Raw genomic sequence first — 20200 nt, forward strand, 5'->3', positions numbered from 1 at the left:
GAGTACAGATAGACTTTCTATTGAATCTGTACTCTGCACAGAGCTGTGCGCCACTCTGGAGTCTTTCAGCAATCGGTGGGGGTCTCAGAACAAAGACTATGAGGCTATGTGCACACGTTCAGGATTTCCCGCAGAAAATGCCTGAGAAAAACCGGACATTTTCTGCAAGAAATCCGCAAGAAAACTGCATGCGTTTTTGCCGTGATTTTGCCGCAGTTTTTTCCGGACATTTCCCAATGCATTTTGTAGTGGGAAATCCGCAAAAAAAAAAGCGCAAAATTAATGAACATGCTGCGGTTCTGACCGCAATGTTTTTTTTTCACGAAAAAAAAAAAACGCATCATGTGCACAAAACATGCGGAATTCATTCTAAATGATAGCGTTTTTATCTGGAAAAACCGCGAAATAAACCGCAACGTGTGCACACAGCCTTAAGGGAGTTTAAGGGACAAAAAAAGTTTACAAAAGTTTTATTACTCTTTAAACTTCAAAAAAGTTGCATTCTTCATCAGTTCAGCCTGTGAGACCGTTCCCCTTTTTGATTTCTCGTTCCCCCATTCCATATAGTATGTATCTGCCTCCTTTCTTTTCTGTTGTTATTCTTTTCCACATTTCTGCAGATCTCTGGTGGAGGAGCCTCGATGATCCGCCCTCCCTGTTCCTACTATTACTAGTATTAGAAGGTACATTTCCCCACACTTTCATCCATCCTTCTCTATAACTAACTACGAGTCTGGATAAAAATGCTGAAAAAGCAAAATCTGCAGGTTTCTTCCTGCGACGTGCAGTGCGCTGTTTGAAGATTAAGGCATGGATTAATGAATTATTGGCCTGACGCGAGGCTCGGCACACACAACACCTTGGATTAATAGATTTCGCGCCCGTCATTGTTTTGCCAGTTTCTCGGCAGCGCTGTTTATCTTATGATCTACTTTGTGATGATTGAGATTGGAGAATTTTCTTTAGTGTTTACTGTTATTGCTTTTTCTATAGCCTGAAGTGATTGATGAGTTTTTATACTTTGTTATGTAAACTATCAGTTACTAAGTAATTGAGCTTTCCCTATGTAATGATTAGATATGAAACCTCTATAAAACGGGTATCTCGATCAGATCAACCAGACAGGAGAGTATGGAGCTGAGGATTTTTCTTGGGGCGCTTATATTTCTGCACCTTGGTAAGTTACGTGTTACAGTTTACACACTGAATACCGTCAGGTCCTGCTGTCAGGTCCTGCTGTCAGGTCCATTTCGATGGCCGAATAAGAGTAATCCTTCTACAAATATCCTACCCTTCATTGGAGCTTTCAAGCTTCATGTTCATGATCAGGTTCCTTCCTCTTCTATCTTTTTACTCTTCTGGGTAAAAAAAAATGTCTTCTCCGTTCAACTGGGGCAAAATGTAAGGAGAATAAGATAAATCCTTGGTCTGATCATCTGGGATCCAAGTAGAAGACTTGTTTTGAGGAAGTCAAGGGCCACATCTAAAATGTCTACCTTTGCGTTTCTCAGGAGACATTTGCCGTCCTACAATACTGTCCTGAAGGGTGTCCTCATATTAACTATAAATTATGTTTATCACTTTTGCTCATTTTGGGAGGGTGATGGATGGATAGGAAATTTTTGCCACCCCTTTAAGTACTGGCTATACTTTTTTTTAAGGTTATCCAACCACAAAAAGCTTTGAATATTATTTTTAATTTAAAAAAAAATGCAGATTAATTCTTCTATAAATTACAATAGTCTCTGAGCTTTGTTTGTTTTGGGCTCTTAAACTTCCCTGCTAAAGGAGAATTAATTGAGTAAAAGGATGTATATGCCTTTGGAGATATTTGTTCTTACTTAAATGCCTGTATAATTGGTTACAAATTACAAATTTGCTGACACATAGTCTTCTACATCCTTTGGGCATCATAGTACATAGTGGAATGCAGAATGAGTTACTGTGAATCTGTCCTTGAGCTGGTTCAGGCCTGTATCACTTATGTCTCTTCTCCATCCTCTGTGTATCACTGTACATGGCAGACTGCAGAATGAGTTACCAGAGAATCGCCAGTCATTCTGGTCTGTAATGCTGAACTGATCTCGATATAAATCAACTTGGAAGATCCTTCAGGAGAAGAGAGATAAGAGTTATAGACCAGAGAACAAGCTCACTGACCCGTGGTCCGAGGTGGATGCCGATGAAGTGACACAGTCTATTATTATTTTTTTAGTATGTCTGATTAAAATGTATCTTTATTTTTTTTACTATTGATTTGATTTTTTTTGTGCTTTACATTGCACCAAATCTCTATATATGTAACTTGCAGAACTGCATTGTAGTTAACTTTGTATATATATATATATATATATATATATATATATATATATATATATATACTGTATGTCTATACATACCTGTTATCTGCCATTCAGTAAGTCCCTTTAGTATTGTTATCTTACTTCCATCATTTTGTGTCTCTCATCGGCCTCCCCTTGCTTACATTGTTCATTGTTTTTACTATTAACTTTTACGTTTTATTTTTATTGTATAGTTGTGAAATATTTATTGTGTGCACATTTGTCTGATTTTTTTTATTACATTGGATGAACACTTTTATGATATATTACATTTTTACAATTTAAGTAGCCTAAAAGGTTTCTTACTACAGAGTGTTATTGAATACGCTGCTGGTTACCTCTAGTCACAATCCTTTTTCCCCCTGGCCAGATAGTTTGAGGTCAGTTGAACATTAATCGGGCAATAAAGACCCTAAAATGGGCTCATTACCCTTCAAGGAGAACTCAGAGTGTTACACGCGTCTTCTCTGGGCAACTAGAGGTTTTCCAGTATTGAGATTCGCAATGAACTTATTGACCAAGGAAGCCAAGAAAGTGCTGAGTTCTCATCATCAAACCGTCCCAGATGCTTCCACTTTGGTGTTGACTATTGGGTTGAGTTATTTCGGGAAACAGTTGAGTCCTACTATTGCCCTCCTGGTGTTTCCTGCACACTGGATGTTTTCCACTGTGGGCAATGACCTCGCGGAGATACTGTCCATGCATCATACCCGGAATGCAACGTGCAAATTAATTCTGGATTGATCACTCAACTTCAAGTGTGTTAGGGTTGAGTGATGAGAGCCGGAGGCGTTCCTGTGCCGTCTTATGCCCCGAGGCTCCACAGTGTCACCAGAAATGCCGGGTTCTGTGCTAAGGAGACCAATATCTGCCATAGAGCACTGTATCCTGCAGAAATCCTCCCCTAGAAATAACGCTGCCATACCCCTCTATAAAACGGCATCTTATTGGACAAGGCACGAGTTAACATTGGGAACATGTAAAGGTCCAGTCGGGCCACCTACAATATGGCAGAGACGGAGCCTCGGTTAAAGGGCCCCCAATGTATGATTCTGCCCCAATGTATGATATACTGCATTTTCTTTTTTATCTTACTGTAAGAAAGACAAAAGCAAAAAAAGAATAAATCCCATGATTTGATCCTTCATTTGTGTAAGACCCCATAACAAGGAAAAACAGAAAATAAAAGATAAAAAAGTGATGAGAAAACACAATCTAATGAGTCTGTATAAAAATATAACAAAAGTGTAAAAGTCATGAACCTAAGGAAAAAGAAAAATGTACTGATCTGTAAGAATCTTTCCTTCCAGCTACACCCAGCTCTGCCGATGGCGGCCCTGTCTGTGGCTCCCCGCAGATCCCCGGGAGGATAGTTGGTGGCACAGACGCTGTGCGGGGAGAATGGCCGTGGCAAGTGAGTCTGCAGTACGGGACACAGGGAAGCTACTTCCACATATGTGGAGGCTCCCTGATCGCATCCCAGTGGGTGCTGACCGCTGCCCACTGCTTTGAACTGTAAGTGACGGGTATATTTATATGTGTAGGTCCACATCATTCTCAATTATTTGTCTTTATGCTCTATTTACCTTCCTTCCTTCTTTCCTTCCTTCTTTCCATTCCTTTCCTTCCTTCCCTTCCTCTCTGTCTTTCTTTCCTTCCATCCTTCCTTTCTTACTTTCCATTTCTTTCCTTCCTTCCCTTTACCTTCCTTCCTTGCCTTCCTTCTTCCTTCCTTCCTTTCATTTCCTTCCCTTCCTTATTCCTTCCTTCCATCCTTCCTTCCTTTACTTTCATTTCCCTTCCTTCCTTTCCCTCCTTCTCTTCCTCTCTGTCCTTCCTTTCCTGTCCTTTTCCTTCCTTCTTCCTTCCTTCCTTTGATTCTTCCTTCCTTCTTTCCTTCATTCCTTTCCCTTCCCTTCCCTCCCTCCTTCCTTCCTCCTCTCCTTCCCTTTCCTTTCCTTTCTTCCTTAATGGCAGTTCCTCTCCTTCTTTCCCTTCCTTTCTTTCCTTTCCTTTCCCTTACTTCATTTCCTTTCTTCCTTCCTTCCCTTCCCTCCTTCCCTTCCTCTCTGTCCTTCCTTTTCTTTCCTTTTCCTTCCTTCTTTCCTTCCTTCCTTTTGATCCTTCCTTTCTTCCTTCTTTCTTTTTTCATTTCGTTCCTTCCTCCTTTCATCCCTTTCTTTTGTTTCCTTCCTTTCTTCTTTCCTCTCTTCCTTTCCTTTCCCTTCCTTAATTTCTTCTTTCTTTCTTTCTTTCTTTCTTTCTTTCTTTCTTTCTTTCTTTCTTTCTTTCTTTCTTTCTTTCTTTCTTTCCTTTCCCTTCCTTCCTTCTTTCCTTCCTTTCTTTCCTTTCCTATGTTCCTTACTTTCTGTTCCTCTCCTTCTTTCCCTTCCTCTCTGTCCTTCCTTCCTTCCTTCTCTACTTTCCCTTCCTTTCCTTCCTTCCTTCTTTTTTACAGAAATATGTAAATACATAAGAATCTCATGTCCGTCCTCCCTCCCCCATCAATCACCCCGTGCCCCTTTATCATGGTACTCTATAGTGATCACAGTATCCACCGTGGGCCGGATTTTGTGTTTCTTCGGCTCCTTTCACACATCCATTTTTTAGAATTAGTCACAATCCGTTAAAGTCTTGAAAAGATGGATCCTGTGCCGATTGTAAAAAACTGATGCACTGGATCCTTTTTTTTGGTGGCTCCGTTGAAGTAGCTGCAGCCGGAATTTAAAGAAACAGAATTCTGGAGAGAGAGAGGGAGCGAGAAAAAGAGAGAGAGAGAGAGAGAGAAAAAGAGAGAAAGAAAGAGAGAGAGAGAGATAGTTTCTCCCTAAAAGGCAAAATGGGTTAAATTAAAGGAATAGAAATTCTTCCGCGCATGCTCGGTTTAAAAAAACGGAATCCGTCACTGGATTCTGTCCTCTGATGGATCCTTCGCCCATAGGCATCCATTATAGCCAATGACGGACGCCGCTGGATCCATCACAGTCTGACTTTTCGACGTACACAAAATCCGTTAGTATGTACGTTGTCTCCGTCCAACGACTTTACGACGGACGGATCCGTCAAACGACGGATGAAACGTGTGTCCATCCGTCACAATCCGTCGCTAATACAAGTCTATGGGAAAAAAACGGATCCAGCAGCAACATTTTCTGGATCCGTTTTTTTCTAAAAACAACGGATTGTGACTGATGGCAAAAAACTGATGTGTGAAAGGCTACTTCCACGCTTGCGTTGTGTGACGTACGTCGCAATGCGTCGTTTTGGAGAAAAAAACGCATCCTGCAAAGTTGCCCGCAGGATGCGTTTTTCCCCATAGACTTGCATTAGCGACGCATTGCGACGTATGGCCACACGTGCGACGGTTGCGTCGTGTTTTGGCGGACCCTCGGCACAAAAAACGTTACATGTCGTCTGCCATTTTCGCGGCAGAAACTCGGCCCCCTCCTCCCCGCTCAGCACACGGGGTAGCAGATGTGTTGGAAAACTGCATCCGCTGCCCACGTTGTGCTACATTAACACACTGTCCGTCAGTATGTCGGGCCGACGGTTTGCAACGGCTTTGCAACTAGTGTGAAAGTAGCCAAAGAGGCCTTAAAATTCACCGTACGTTTCCAGAAATACGAACCTTTACATTTAGTACTATTTTTTTGTTCTTTACCAAGGGGGCGTGGCTTACAGGCTAATTATGCATGGCAGCCTAAAGACACACCCACAGAGAGGGTATAGTATTGTGGAGTTATAACATTGTTACTGTCCATTAGCACGATGTACCTCGCCATCATGCAGTGTGCACCACGAGAGCGTTAATGGTTTTGCTAATGGACAACATGTGGATGTAAGAATGTTTTAATTCTACATAAATAAAGCTGAAGGTTTTGTCCATGGAGCTGACCCTTGTTACTACACCGTGGCTGCTTTCGTCTCTGGCAGGGACGCTGTCTCGTGGAAGATACTAGGTTGTTCTGGCGAGCTGGCTTCCTCCCTGTTCACACCCACATACAATCTGGTAAAACACGCCCTCTTGGTCAAGACCATACAACTAGCGCTTGGGATGTGTGTATTGAAGAGGAAAGTCAAGAAAGAAGCACTGTGAACCTCTTCTAACCCCTTACATTTGGAGAAGAACATTACATGACAGTTGTGTAGTGGTGTCATGTTTGGTCAGACATGGGCTGAGATATGGTCACTAGACGTATTATTCCTCGGCTCTTATAACCTCTGATCATATTCTCTGCTCCACAGCGATTTAAACTCTTCGAACTATGCAGTGAAGCTGGGAGCCTACCAACTCACCTTATCAGAATCTCAGGCCATCGATAGATTTGTGTCAAGTATTATTCGTTATCCCAATTACTCAAGTGAAACGGTCAGAGGAGACATCGCTCTAGTCAAGCTCTCCAGTCCAGTCAACTACACCAGCTACATCATGCCCATCTGTCTGCCCTCTGCCTCTGTCTCCTTCCCGTGTGGCATGGAGTCCTGGGTCACCGGCTGGGGAAATATGGAATCAGAAGGTGAGAGGACGAAGTGAATGGCTGTGATGATTGGAATTATCTGGATGATGCTGACTATATGGGTGATGACAATGATGACGAGAATGACGGTTACAGAAAAAAATGACTCTTGAGAAGATCCTTAGAAAAGTCTCTAGTACGATGAGCAATCTGCTCAATAATCATCCTCGGTGATCTACCCTTGGTTAGTTCTTCTCATTTTGTGCTGCACCTTTTCCTAATTGACCACATAGAACCAACGATCTCTGTAGCCACATGGACCAAGGGGTCAGTAAGATGTTATGTTTGTTCTGACTGGGCAGACCCCTGTCCTACATGATCAAACAAGGTGTAAACTGTTAATAACGAGAAGATAAATGACAGATTAACGTGACTTCTTATCTCCTCAGTGGACCTGCCGTCCCCGATGACTCTTCAGAAGGTGATGGTTCCACTAATTGACCACAAGACGTGTGACAAGATGTATCACGAAAACTCAGGGATCAGCAGCTCTGTTACCATAATCTATAACACCATGATATGTGCCGGATATTCCAAAGGACAGAAAGACTCCTGCCAGGTGAGGGGCCGATGCTTTATGGGTCTTCGCTTATAATAATGGAGATATTTCCAGTAATCATTGACCGGTATTTTGTAGTTGTATGAAAAAGTTTGAGCATTAGTTAGAGTAGTCAGACTGCGGAGTGTCCGACCATGAGAGGTGGCAATGGCCAACACTGTATCGGCATTTACAATATGTCATTGTCGGTTATAAATAGTGATAAGGAACGTAGATTTGGAGGAGAAAGGAAGAACTTGATGGGTATCACTGTGGGTGGATTCATGAGGTCATCAGGGTGGGCGTCATCTTGGATGTCAGCACATGGTCTGCTGATACAGGAAATGGCAGCCATCTTTAGTGTCTTACTTTGATCTGAGAAAGCTTATGTAAGGTTAAACAATACACGTTATGAGTTGCTTCTCTCAATCTTTTATGTCTTGAGGTTAATTAAGTATTTGATTTTATGGCTCTCCTCAACATTAGCAGGTCTTCCACAGACAGTCTGTGCATTAGGCAGGTCCTCGGGAATGCCCTGGTGTCCCCCTGTCACCCTGTACATGGAGCTAGCCTTTGCTCAATCAAAGGTCCCTGGTTTATTTTCATGGAGTATCTTCTGCCCAGTAGAGCAAGTTGCCAGTTGTGAGCAAACCTGATCTAGACCAAAGGATGGAACCAAGGATAAAATCAGCAGGCAAGGATGCAGTCAGGATGATAGTCAAGGGAAAAAGCAAGGGTTCAGCAAGTTGGGTCAAGGCCAGAGGAAAAGAACCAGTGACAGAATCATCAGGCGATAGAAGGGTCTAGTAATCCAGAGTCAATTCAAGGGAATCATTGGGCGCGTCTTGGCTGGCCGGCAAGTGTGATGCCCACTATACTGTAAGAGGAAAACAATGCACAGATTTGGGTGGCACAAAGTGCAATCAGCACCATCAGCTCCATCTTCTCCTGTGTCAGCAATAAGCAAGTAGGGTGAACAGCCCAAATAATCTACTATCGTGCTACAACAGTATGAAAAACCTGATCAAACAACCAAAAAAGCAAAGCAACTTCTCCTGCGTCACCACCACGCTTCAAGTCATAGTGGCCACGGCGGGGGCAGATGGCACCGGAGCCAGGCAAGGCCTAGTCTGCAACACTCTGCTCATATTCACTGTTCTGTTGATATTTCAACTAAAATACAGTTAGGCTTCTTATACACATACCGTTGTTTCGCGGCCCATTTTTGCAGCCCCAATAGATTTCTATGGGGCCCCCAAAACGGGCCGCAACAATTTCACGGTGCGCCGTGCACCACATGGCTGTGAGGGCCGTTTTTACGGCCGTGAAAAAAGATCGAGCCTGCTCGATCTTTTTCACGGCTTACGGATACGCCCCCCATTGAAAAACAATGGAGCCGCAAAAACAACAGAAGCTTGCACCGTGACTTCCGGTTTTGCAGAACGCCGTTTTTTTTTTCCAATACTATTTCCATAGTATTGGAAACCTGAAAACGACGATCCGCAAGGTTTTTGCGGTCTGTTATTGGGTCAGACCTTGAAAATTGTGGCGATACGGGCCGCAAAAAACCCGGTAAGTGTAAAAGAATCCTTATAAAGGGCTTTTTGGGCTTTGAAATTTTTGAAAACCTGTCACGATTCCCCTGACCGCTGTCACCAATGGGTCAGGAGTCACACCGTGACCGTCACCCCTACGTCACTGATTGAGGTGACTTTAGGACAACAGACGGCTATCACATGTGCAGGGGGGCTTATCTTAGTTATCCCTCCACTCCACGATGTGATGTAAAACCACACACAAGGCTATTGACCTCTTGCTTACAGCAGGGGCTTATTCTAGGTATCCCACTGCTTTCTATATACCCCGAACTGCAGGGATTTATGTATATCCCGCTTACAGTTCCACTTAACACTTGCAGCTCTCTGGTGCCCACCTTATCCTCAGGTCAGATTAGGTACTGCACCCTGGGTAATTAGTCGCCAGAAAGGCTGCCTGCTATGTACTGGCTATTGAGCACGCTGCAGCGACGCGATAACTACTCCCACTCAGGCAGGAACAATAATTATTAAAGCCGCAGTCGCTTCAGCATCGCTCAACAGTCTGCACACTTTCGCTGCCACCAGCTTCGATTAAACGGGTCCGAAGCTAACCCAACACAACAGTAACAGTAGCGTATTTCCCTTCAGAAGACAGGGTAAGTTTAGAGCATGGAGAACTGAACTAACATATAATAGTATGTCCCATTGAAAATCATTAGGCCGTGCTTTATCAAAAATATTTTATAAAGAAGTTACAAATGAGACAATTGCAAATATGTACATGGGTAATTATAACATAAAGGGAATAAAAGAGAAAAGATAACACTCACATGTTAAAAGCATTGCAGGCAATCAGGCTAGGGCAGTTTCCATATATCCCAGTCCATGGGATGCTGCTGGCTTCAGGAGAAGACAAACAGTCCAGCAGGAGACATCAGCAGAAGAGAGTGAGCTGGGGCTCCTGCCACAAACTTAATACCTTAAGGCTTTGACATCACAGAAGGGCTGGCTTATCCAGACCCTCCTCTCTCTACATTCTGCCTAAACTTTAAACTATTCTCTCTGATTTCTATAACTTCACTACAAAACATGTCAGAGTCAGCCCAAACCTATCATTCATCTCGGATTAACGTGAGCATTCTAATGAGATCAAATATGTCCTATCTGGGATACATATTTACAGAGAAAACCCTACTTCTTTACCAGACGGAGTTAGAAACCCGAGTTTAAAGGGATGGGTACCTACACCGAGTGGGACTACAAATATATATTTTCGTATTTCTAGCTTAAATCGTTTGCCTAATATCTAACAAAAACTAAACAAAGAATCTTTCATGAATTTTTGGAGCCACTTTTCCTTATAGCTGAACAAGAGCTTACACAGGAAATGCTAGTCGTAAATTCCATTCGGCAATAAAACCTCTCTTCCCCCATACTCTCAGAGAAGGAAAGCCAGGAATTTGCAGCTACAAACTGTTACTCCAAGAAGGGGGGGCTTAGCCCACTCAGGCTAGCAAGAGAACTACTTATGATATTTCATACCATATCGTGACACCTCCCCCTTTTGGTGTGCGCTAGGGAGGCAGTACCCCACGGTATGCCTCCATGGGCACCTCAGTAGGTTCACCCTGGCGGGAGAGTCCATCTGCATTCCCATGCTCTTTGCCCGTTTTGTGTTCAATGATGAAGTCAAACTGCTGAAGGGCAAGGCTCCAGCGTAGCAACCTGCCGTTGGTTCCACACATGGCGTTTAGCCAGCGCAGAGGGTTGTGGTCGGTCACCACAGTGAAGGTGTGACCGTACAAGTAGGGCTGCAAGCGCTGCAGGGCCCAGACTATGGCCAGGCACTCCTTCTCGATGGTGGAGTAGGCCACTTCCCTCTGCAAAAGTTTCCGGCTCAGGTATAACACGGGGTGCTCTTGGTCCTCCGAGTCAACCTGGCTGAGTACAGCACCAAGGCCAAACTCGCTGGCGTCGGTCTGCACCAAGAACGGTCGACTGCTGTCGACTGCTTTCAACACAGGGGCGTTGCACAGTGCAGTCTTCAACGCCTGGAAGGCCCCCTCACAGCCATTTGTCCAGTTGACAATGTGAGGTAGCTTCTTCCTGGTGAGGTCCGTCAAAGGTTTTGCCAGGCTACTATAGTGCTTTACGAAGCGCCTATAGTACCCTGCAGTGCCCAAGAAGGACATCACCTGTTTCTTGGTCACGGGAGTGGGCCAGTTCACGATCACTCCCACTTTGTCAGGCTCTGGCTTCAGGGTGTTCCCGCCTACCCGGTGCCCCAGGTAGTGAACCTCCCTCATGCCCATCTGGCACTTTCCCGGCTTGATAGTCAGTCCTGCTTGGTGGATTCGCCTGAGCACCTCCTCGAGATGCTGCAGGTGTTCCTCCCAGGAGAGACTGAAGATGGCAATGTCATCCAAGTACGCCACGGCGTACTTCTCCAGTCCCTGAAGCAGGAGGTTGACCATCCGCTGGAAAGTGGCAGGGGCATTCTTCATGCCGAAGGGCATGACCGTGGACTCGTACAGTCCAAAGGGTGTGATAAAGGCGGACTTTTCCTGCGCCTCGGGGCTCAGGGGAATCTGCCAGTATCCTCGACTCAGATCCATTATTGTTAGGTAATTTGCGCCAGCTAACTTCTCAAGCAGCTCCTCGATGCGCGGCATTGGGTGCGCATCCGAGGCTGTGATGGCGTTGAGCCCCCTGTAGTCCACGCAGAACCGTGTGGTCCGGTCCTTCTTTGGCACGAGAACTACCGGCGATGCCCACGCGCTCTTTGACCTTCGAATCACCCCCAGCTGTAACATCTCATCGATCTCTTGGCGCATAGTCTGCTGCACCTGGTCAGAGATTCGATAGGGTGTTCGCCGTAGTGGGGCGTGATTCCCGGTGTCCACCTCGTGGACTGCTAACTCAGTCCTCCCAGGTCGGTTGGAGAATACGACCCGGAAGGGTTCCAGGGTGGTTTGCAACTGCACCCGCTGGGGTTCAGTTAACGAGGCGCTTACCTCCACATCCTCGATGGACCCATTGGCCTTGGCTTGGGCCAGCAAGTCCAGGAGGGTGTCTTCCTCCCCGTCTTCGGGTAAGCTGCAGACCGGTAGGATGAAAGGTTCACGTTCATGATGAGCCTTCATCATGTTGACGTGAAAGGCCTTTCGCCTACCCCGAGCGTGGTCAAGCGTGACCACGTACGTGACTGGGTTGAGCTGTTGGTGGACGACGTACGGGCCCTCCCAGGCTGCCTGAAGCTTATCCGTTGGTACGGGGACCAGCACCCACACCTTTTGACCCACGGGGAAGGGCCGCTCCCGGGCGTTCTGGTCGTACCAGTGCTTCTGATCAGCCTGAGCCTGCGTCATGTTGTCATGCACCAACTGCGTCAAGGTCTGCATCTTGTCACGGAAGCGCATGACATACTCCACTATGGACACTTCAGAAGGGTTTGGCTCCTCTTCCCAGGATTCTCTTACCAACCCAAGGGGTCCCCGGACTCGCCTGCCGTACAGGAGCTCGAAGGGGGAGAACCCCGTCGAGGCCTGCGGAACCTCTCGGTAAGCAAACAGCAGGTGTGGGAGGTACCGCTCCCAGTCGCGCCCTTGAGTCTCAACCAGCATGCGTAGCATCTGTTTGAGGGTACCATTGAAGCGTTCACACAAGCCATTGGTCTGTGGGTGATACGCACTCGATACCAGGTGCTTCACCTGCATTTTCTTACAGAGAGCCTCCATTAGGCGAGACATAAATTGGGTCCCTTGATCAGTAAGCATTTCCCTGGGAAATCCTACACGTGAAAAGATGGCCAACAGGGCATCCGCCACCTTATCTGCCCTAGTTGACGACAGAGCTACTGCCTCTGGGTACCAGGTAGCGTAGTCTACCACAGTAAGGATATATTGCTTTCCAGAGCTGCTGGGGACGGCCAGCGGGCCCACAATGTCCACCGCGATCCTCTGGAAAGACTCCTCTATCACTGGCAAAGGGATCAGGGGAGCCTTAAGAGCAGGCCCCGCTTTCCCCACCCTTTGACAGGTGACACAGGAGTGGCAGTAGTTTGACACATCTGTCCCCATCTTAGGCCAATAGAAGTGTTGAGACAGCCGGGCCTTAGTTTTGCTGATCCCCAAGTGTCCAGCTAGCGGGATCTCATGGGCAATCCGCAACAACTCACCCCGGAATTGCTGTGGGACGACCAGCTGTCTTTCCCTCAACCACTCCTTTTGTGATTCTCCGGGTACTGTCTCCCGGTACAACCTACCTTGTTCCCAGAACACCTTCTCCTTATCGGTCTCGGAGAAGCGCGTCCCGGCGAGTTGTCTCAAACTCTCTAGGCTCGCATCTGTGTGCAGAGCGGCCTGAAACTCCTGGCTAGGGGAAGCCAAAAGCAATGTCAGGGTCCCTTCCCCACGGGAGCCCTCTTGGACCTGCTCTGGGTCCACCTCTGGTTCAGTCACAGTGGGGACTGAGGAGGGTCCGGAAGGCAGACAGTTATCTGCGTTCCGGGCACTCTGACTGCGGGTGACAGCAGCTACGTAGGCTGTCTCCCCGGGGATTTCTACAGGCCCATCAGCCGGCGCTGCTATGGGCTCTACCTCCCCCTCCACCCCCAACACTCCAGGGGCAGTGCTACTTATGGGCCAGTTACCTTCCTCGGTGGCACTGGTCACTTTCATGGCATCACCTTCCTCACGGTTCCCATGCATCTCCCCATTTCCTGTAGCACCGACACTTGCCCCTGTTAGGGGTTCCTCAGCCGTCTCACTCCGCAGAGCGACGTGGCTGGGCACGCCTGTACCTATGGACACATTAACCTTCACAGAAAAATCATTATCAGGTTCAGCTGGCACAGGTACAACATTTTCACCATCAATCCTAGGAAAAAAATGGTTAATAGATGCATCATTACAAGATAAAGCATGGTCAGGTAACACATGCGATTTCCCATCATCATCATCATCAGGGTTAACTTTACCCTTATTAGTAGATTGGGGAGGGGTATCAGGGACGTAGTATGCAAACATCCTCCCCAAAGCAGTCCCCAACAAAACATCAGTGGGCAAATTATCAGACAGCCCCACTTCCTTCACCCCGCTCCCAGCACCCCAATCAATAAAAACCCGGGCCATTGGTAAGGGACAGCTGATGCCCCCAATCCCAGTGACAGTTAGGGTTTTCCCCGGAATGATTTCTTCAGGGGCCGCCAGTTCGGGTCGGATGAGGGTTCGTTCAGCCCCGGTGTCCTTGAGGCCTGTAGCAACATGGCCCCCCACAGTGACAGGCTGTACATTGTCACACACCCTCCCAACCACACCACCCACCAAAATAACTGCTGCATTAGGCCCTGGGGCCTTGGCTGGGGTGTTCTTCTGCTTGGTTGGGCAGGAGAGACTGATATGACCAGTCTGATGGCAGGTGTAACACTTGCGAGGTTCGGTGGTCGGTCTGGTGCTGTTGGCCACGGGGACAGGACCTCTGGTGTGTTGGCTGGCAGGGGTACTGGCGTTGGTTGCAGGCTTACCCCCTCTCCAGCTGGTGGTGACTGGCTTCCGCACTTCCGATCTACAATTGGCCTCATAGGCATCGGCAATCTGCGCTGCTTTCGTCACGTCTTTGGGTTCTCTGTCCATCACGAACTGTCGTACCTCAGCTGGGCAAAGATGAAAGAACTGGTCTTTGATCATCAGGTCTCGCAGCTGTGCAAAGGTGGTCACTGACAGTCCTTGGGTCCACTGGTCAAAGTGGGTCCCCAGTCCATGCACCACATCACTGTAACTGTCGTGTGGACCACGTTGGAGGGTCCGGAACTTTCTACGGTACACCTCGGGTGTAAGCTGGTACTTGACTATCAGAGCCTGCTTGATGGCCTCATAGTCTCCATCTTGTTCTTGAGGGAGGGCAGCAAACGCATCCAGAGCTTTACCTTTCAGCCCTGGTGTCAGGTATCGGGCCCATTCATCTGTAGGCAGCCGGTACTGTCTGCAGGCTTTCTCAAAGGCCCGCAGAAAAGTGTCCAAATCTCCGTCCTTCTCCATAACAGGAAAGTGATCAGGCCGGGGCTTCGGTGTCTGAGCGCTGCTAGGCTCACGGTTGGTCTGGGACAACCCCTGCATTTGCAGTCGGGCTAACTGCAGCTGGTACTCCCGCTCAGCTTGCCGCTCGGCTCGCTGGGCCTGTGCCTCTCGCTCAGCTCGGGCCTCTCTCTCAGCTCGGGCCTCTCTCTCGGCTTGCTGGGCCTGGGCCTCCTGCCGGTATTGCTGAATCAGCTGCCGACGTCCCTCATGGTCGTCAATGGGGAATTCTTTCAAGGCCGCCTGCAGGTGGGGGTCCAATTCGCCCGGATTGCTAACAGGGCCAGCATTCAGTGGTTGGACCTCTGCTGCAGCACCATGTTCGCTTGTGCTGGCTTCTGCGGCCTCTGAGCTCTGAGATTGGTCTCGAGCGGCTTCCCATTGCACCAGATCTGCGACCAGTTGGGCTTTGTTTTTGCTTGCAAAGTCAATGTGCTGTGTCTTGCATAAGGCAACAAGGGTGTCTCTGGTCTGCTGCTCATAGAAGGTTTCTCCCAGCACAACCATGGTTGCCAAATAAAAGATAGGATAGAAAAACGAAGAGAAAGGGAGGGGATAATTACCAATACGCAATTGTCTCACAACTAAAAAGCACTGAGTTCGTTCTCCAAACTTATTTGCGCAGAGTCCTCGCAAGAACTTTCTGCAAGTTTTTAGTGAGAGGAATGATTACTCAAACCAAATCACTAATGCTCTAAGATATCCCACCGCCTTGCCACCAATGGGTCAGGAGTCACACCGTGACCGTCACCCCTACGTCACTGATTGAGGTGACTTTAGGCCAACAGACGGCTATCACATGTGCAGGGGGGCTTATCTTAGTTATCCCTCCACTCCACGATGTGATGTAAAACCACACACAAGGCTATTGACCTCTTGCTTACAGCAGGGGCTTATTCTAGGTATCCCACTGCTTTCTATATACCCCGAACTGCAGGGATTTATGTATATCCCGCTTACAGTTCCACTTAACACTTGCAGCTCTCTGGTGCCCCCCTTATCCTCAGGTCAGATTAGGTACTGCACCCTGGGTAATTAGTCGCCAGAAAGGCTGCCTGCTATGTACTGGCTATTGAGCACGCTGCAGCGACGCGATAACTACTCCCACTCAGGCAGGAACAATAATTATTAAAGCCGCAGTCGCTTCAGCATCGCTCAACAGTCTGCACACTTTCGCTGCCACCAGCTTCGATTAAACGGGTCCGAAGCTAACCCAACACAACAGTAACAGTAGCGTATTTCCCTTCAGAAGACAGGGTAAGTTTAGAGCATGGAGAACTGAACTAACATATAATAGTATGTCCCATTGAAAATAATTAGGCCGTGCTTTATCAAAAATATTTTATAAAGAAGTTACAAATGAGACAATTGCAAATATGTACATGGGTAATTATAACATAAAGGGAATAAAAGAGAAAAGATAACACTCACATGTTAAAAGCATTGCAGGCAATCAGGCTAGGGCAGTTTCCATATATCCCAGTCCATGGGATGCTGCTGGCTTCAGGAGAAGACAAACAGTCCAGCAGGAGACATCAGCAGAAGAGAGTGAGCTGGGGCTCCTGCCACAAACTTAATACCTTAAGGCTTTGACATCACAGAAGGGCTGGCTTATCCAGACCCTCCTCTCTCTACATTCTGCCTAAACTTTAAACTATTCTCTCTGATTTCTATAACTTCACTACAAAACATGTCAGAGTCAGCCCAAACCTATCATTCATCTCGGATTAACGTGAGCATTCTAATGAGATCAAATATGTCCTATCTGGGATACATATTTACAGAGAAAACCCTACTTCTTTACCAGACGGAGTTAGAAACCCGAGTTTAAAGGGATGGGTACCTACACCGAGTGGGACTACGAATATATATTTTCGTATTTCTAGCTTAAATCGTTTGCCTAATATCTAACAAAAACTAAACCAAGAATCTTTCATGAATTTTTGGAGCCACTTTTCCTTATAGCTGAACAAGAGCTTACACAGGAAATGCTAGTCGTAAATTCCATTCGGCAATAAAACCTCTCTTCCCCCATACTCTCAGAGAAGGAAAGCCAGGAATTTGCAGCTAAAAACTGTTACTCCAAGAAGGGGGGGCTTAGCCCACTCAGGCTAGCAAAAGAACTACTTATGATATTTCATACCATATCGTGACAAAACCCATTTCAGGCATTCTCAGTTAGATTGGATCCTTGTTGAGGAATCTTCATTAATTAGCCAGAGGAGAAAATGACTATCACAAGTTTTTCTTTCATGTAAAAGTTGTATCTTATAGTTTTGTACAAAAGCTTGGGCATCTCTGGTTTAATTCAAAGACTTGTTGATTTTTCAGTCGAAGCACAGTTAAACTGACCCTCCACCCTGGGACATCTCTCATATATAGTCACCATACCTTGCGCCCATCATCTGCTTCCCTGCTCAGACTGGGCATTTGTTCCTCACGCTTCCTAGATGACCACGATACTGGCATAGTGATAGATGTAATCCATGGCTTCCCTGCCTTTCCTGTGCTGCAGGATAACAAAGGCAGGGAAGATGAGGTCCAGACTCACCACTGCACTGCCTATTGGTGATCATCTTGGAAGCCAAGATCTGACGAGGAGGCGATCTTCTACCTAAAAGGGACTTGTTAAAGTTATAGCTTACATGATTTTTGCCAAACACTTCACATTGCGGAAGCGTCTTCTGCTGTTCTGTGACCAGATGACACATTTTGTTGCTTAGTGATGTTTGTTGTAAAGCCTCCCGTTTAGGAAACCTTACATATTCTTCTGGTTTTATGTCATTTTATGCAGATCCTGTTCTCTCTTCTGAGCTGTGAAAGTTTCTCCTTGCTCTTAAATTTCACTTTTTTGGATGGTTCAGGGTTGAGTTTGGCAACGCATGGAGTCATTGCCTGATTTCCAAACTCAATAATTGTGCCCAGAACCAGATCAGATTAACTTGTAAAGACTTTGATCCCTTTTTTCATTGTCCACTAAGCCTACAGATGTTGTCTTTCAGGGAGACTCCGGAGGACCTCTCGTGTCCGAGGTCAACGGCACCTGGTACCAGTCTGGCATTGTAAGCTTTGGTTCTGGATGTGCTTTACCCAACCGTCCCGGGGTCTACACCCTGGTAACCGCCTACGAGTCCTGGATCCAGTCACATATACCAGAGCTGAGGTTCTATAATGTGCGCAACATCCCACAACCTCCTGGAAAATGCAAAGGAAACATAAACGCGTCGTGTTATCTGCTGGTACTCCTCATCATTACAGCTTCATTGCTCCGATATTTGTAGATTATCATCTACAGGACCAGGAATTTTGCAGAAAGATCGATTTTATTATGTCTTGATTATATTCATTGCGTCAACAGGGAATGGATGAGAAAAACACTAGTACCAGTACGTTATGTTCAATGCACTCTCTATTTTCATTAATAATGTAATAGTCACTGAATTTTTTGGTCGGACCTCACGCTAGAGATTAGTCGTCCACCATCGATAGCCAAAATCAAAATCTCTAAGAAAAAACCTATCCCGTGAAATTAAACACTGGAGATGTTTGTGTGGTGCCAGATGGATTCGACCCTTCTCTTTAAATCTTCAACTCTGCAACAAATCTCCCCACCCAAAAAAGAAAAAAAGAATAAAAATGGGAAACTTCTGTATCGCTAGGAAGTCCAGAGAAAGAAGAGTCAGGACAAAGACTTCTCATTGAGCAAACACAGGTGACGCTCTTCTGTTTGGCACCGAAGCCTTCCTCCGTCCTCGATATGTGATCACTGAGAAAAATCTGATCATAATTAGAGGAGAAAAGAGCAGAAATATATATAAAGAGAGAGATAAGGGTCAGCATGGGGCTAAAATATCAGACTCCATACATACGAAGACGCGCATATCCATCGTGACGTTAGTATTTAGAACAGTAGAGTAAATGGACCACCGGTCTTCAAGGCAAACTACAACAACAAGCCACTGGCGGGAGAGCGTTATGGCAGAAGATACCACCAAAAGTAGTGTAGAAACCTATTGGGAAACTAACATATAGACCATAGAGGACCAGGTCACACGGGCAACGTTCTACCTGGACCGGTCCTTCAGCCAATCACCAAGCCAATCATTAGTGCAACCAGATGATGTGATTGCCACATAAATACGTTTGTAACAACGTAGACACGGAAAACAATGAATAAACATGAACAGACATGTAATGTAACAAATAATAAAGTGATTTCTGACCAGAAGGCTGCCTCAGTGACTTATAACACCTAGCTCATGTATCTAGATGGCTCAATCGGTAGAGCAGATATCACGCTACAGCTGACCCACGATAAACACAATGTGTAGAGGAGCGATGAAACGGGGTAGAGCCCCATAGACTGAAACAACCTGAGACCTTACTTACTCTCCGACGCTGCTCCTAGTCCTTGTTGATTGTCTGCAGTGGTGAAATGACATCGACAACACTGCAGACAATCACTGAAATCTCTCGCTGGAAAATTAATCATCTCTTTCACAGTTATTGATAAGTAGTGTGAACTGTTTTCATTAAAAAGAGCTAATTATTACCTGCCAGCATATTGTAAGTAGAAGACATTTTTTTTTATGTTTGTGCTTCATAAAGTCTGCAGGAAAAACAACGACAAAAAGGCAACCACAAGAATCAAATGTAAGTAGTACATAATATTTAATGACATCACAAATCAGTACGTTGGAAAATCCCCAAAAATATATTTATCATCAAGTAATAATCAGGATAATAATCTGCACTGAATCAATAAAAATCATAAATGATCCCCAGAAAAGTAGCACACGGTACCTCATACTGCCACCACGAAGTTCAGACCATACCCCAAATTCTAACTTCATATTATATAAAATGATCTGACGCCAGCTGAGAACTAATGCCGCCATATGAGGTGCAGATATAAGATCTGCAATATCTATAAAGGGCCGTGCGGTGCCTAAATTACCATTGGGGCTCTGCTACTTTATCCTGCACCTGTACAGTGGGCTCTTCTGCTTTATCCTGCACCTGTACAGTGGGCTCTGCTGCTTTATCCTGCACCTGTACAGTGGGCTCTGCTACTTTATCCTGCACCTGTACAGTGGGCTCTGCAGACGCCTTGGATTTCCATCTGCATTGACCGATAGTAGATTCAGCCATCTTGAAAAACTATGAAAGCCTTGTGCCTGCGCAGTATGGG

General features: G+C 46.1%; 1 protein-coding gene across 1 annotated transcript; it reads left to right on the plus strand.

Annotated features, from left to right (window-relative positions):
- The first annotated feature begins 324 nt into the window (after positions 1 to 324).
- On the plus strand, positions 325 to 19237 carry LOC138645651 (serine protease 33-like). Its single transcript, XM_069735097.1, has 5 exons — positions 325 to 1177; positions 3653 to 3857; positions 6588 to 6859; positions 7249 to 7418; positions 18012 to 19237. The coding sequence occupies exons 1-5, from the start codon at positions 1132 to 1134 to the stop codon at positions 18288 to 18290; spliced, it is 972 nt and encodes a 323-aa protein (XP_069591198.1). The 5' UTR covers positions 325 to 1131; the 3' UTR covers positions 18291 to 19237.
- Positions 19238 to 20200: the final 963 nt, after the last annotated feature.

Source organism: Ranitomeya imitator, chromosome 7, assembly GCF_032444005.1.
Source record: "Ranitomeya imitator isolate aRanImi1 chromosome 7, aRanImi1.pri, whole genome shotgun sequence".
NCBI classification, from domain to species: Eukaryota; Metazoa; Chordata; class Amphibia; order Anura; family Dendrobatidae; genus Ranitomeya; species Ranitomeya imitator.

Excerpts from the sequence above, each read along its gene's own strand:
- LOC138645651 (XM_069735097.1), top strand. The coding sequence starts at position 1,132 with ATGGAGCTGAGGATTTTTCTTGGGGCGCTTATATTTCTGCACCTTG. Across the intron at positions 1,178-3,652 it reads GCTTATATTTCTGCACCTTG|CTACACCCAGCTCTGCCGAT; the intron begins GTAAGTTACGTG and ends CTTTCCTTCCAG. Across the intron at positions 6,860-7,248 it reads GGGAAATATGGAATCAGAAG|TGGACCTGCCGTCCCCGATG; the intron begins GTGAGAGGACGA and ends TTATCTCCTCAG.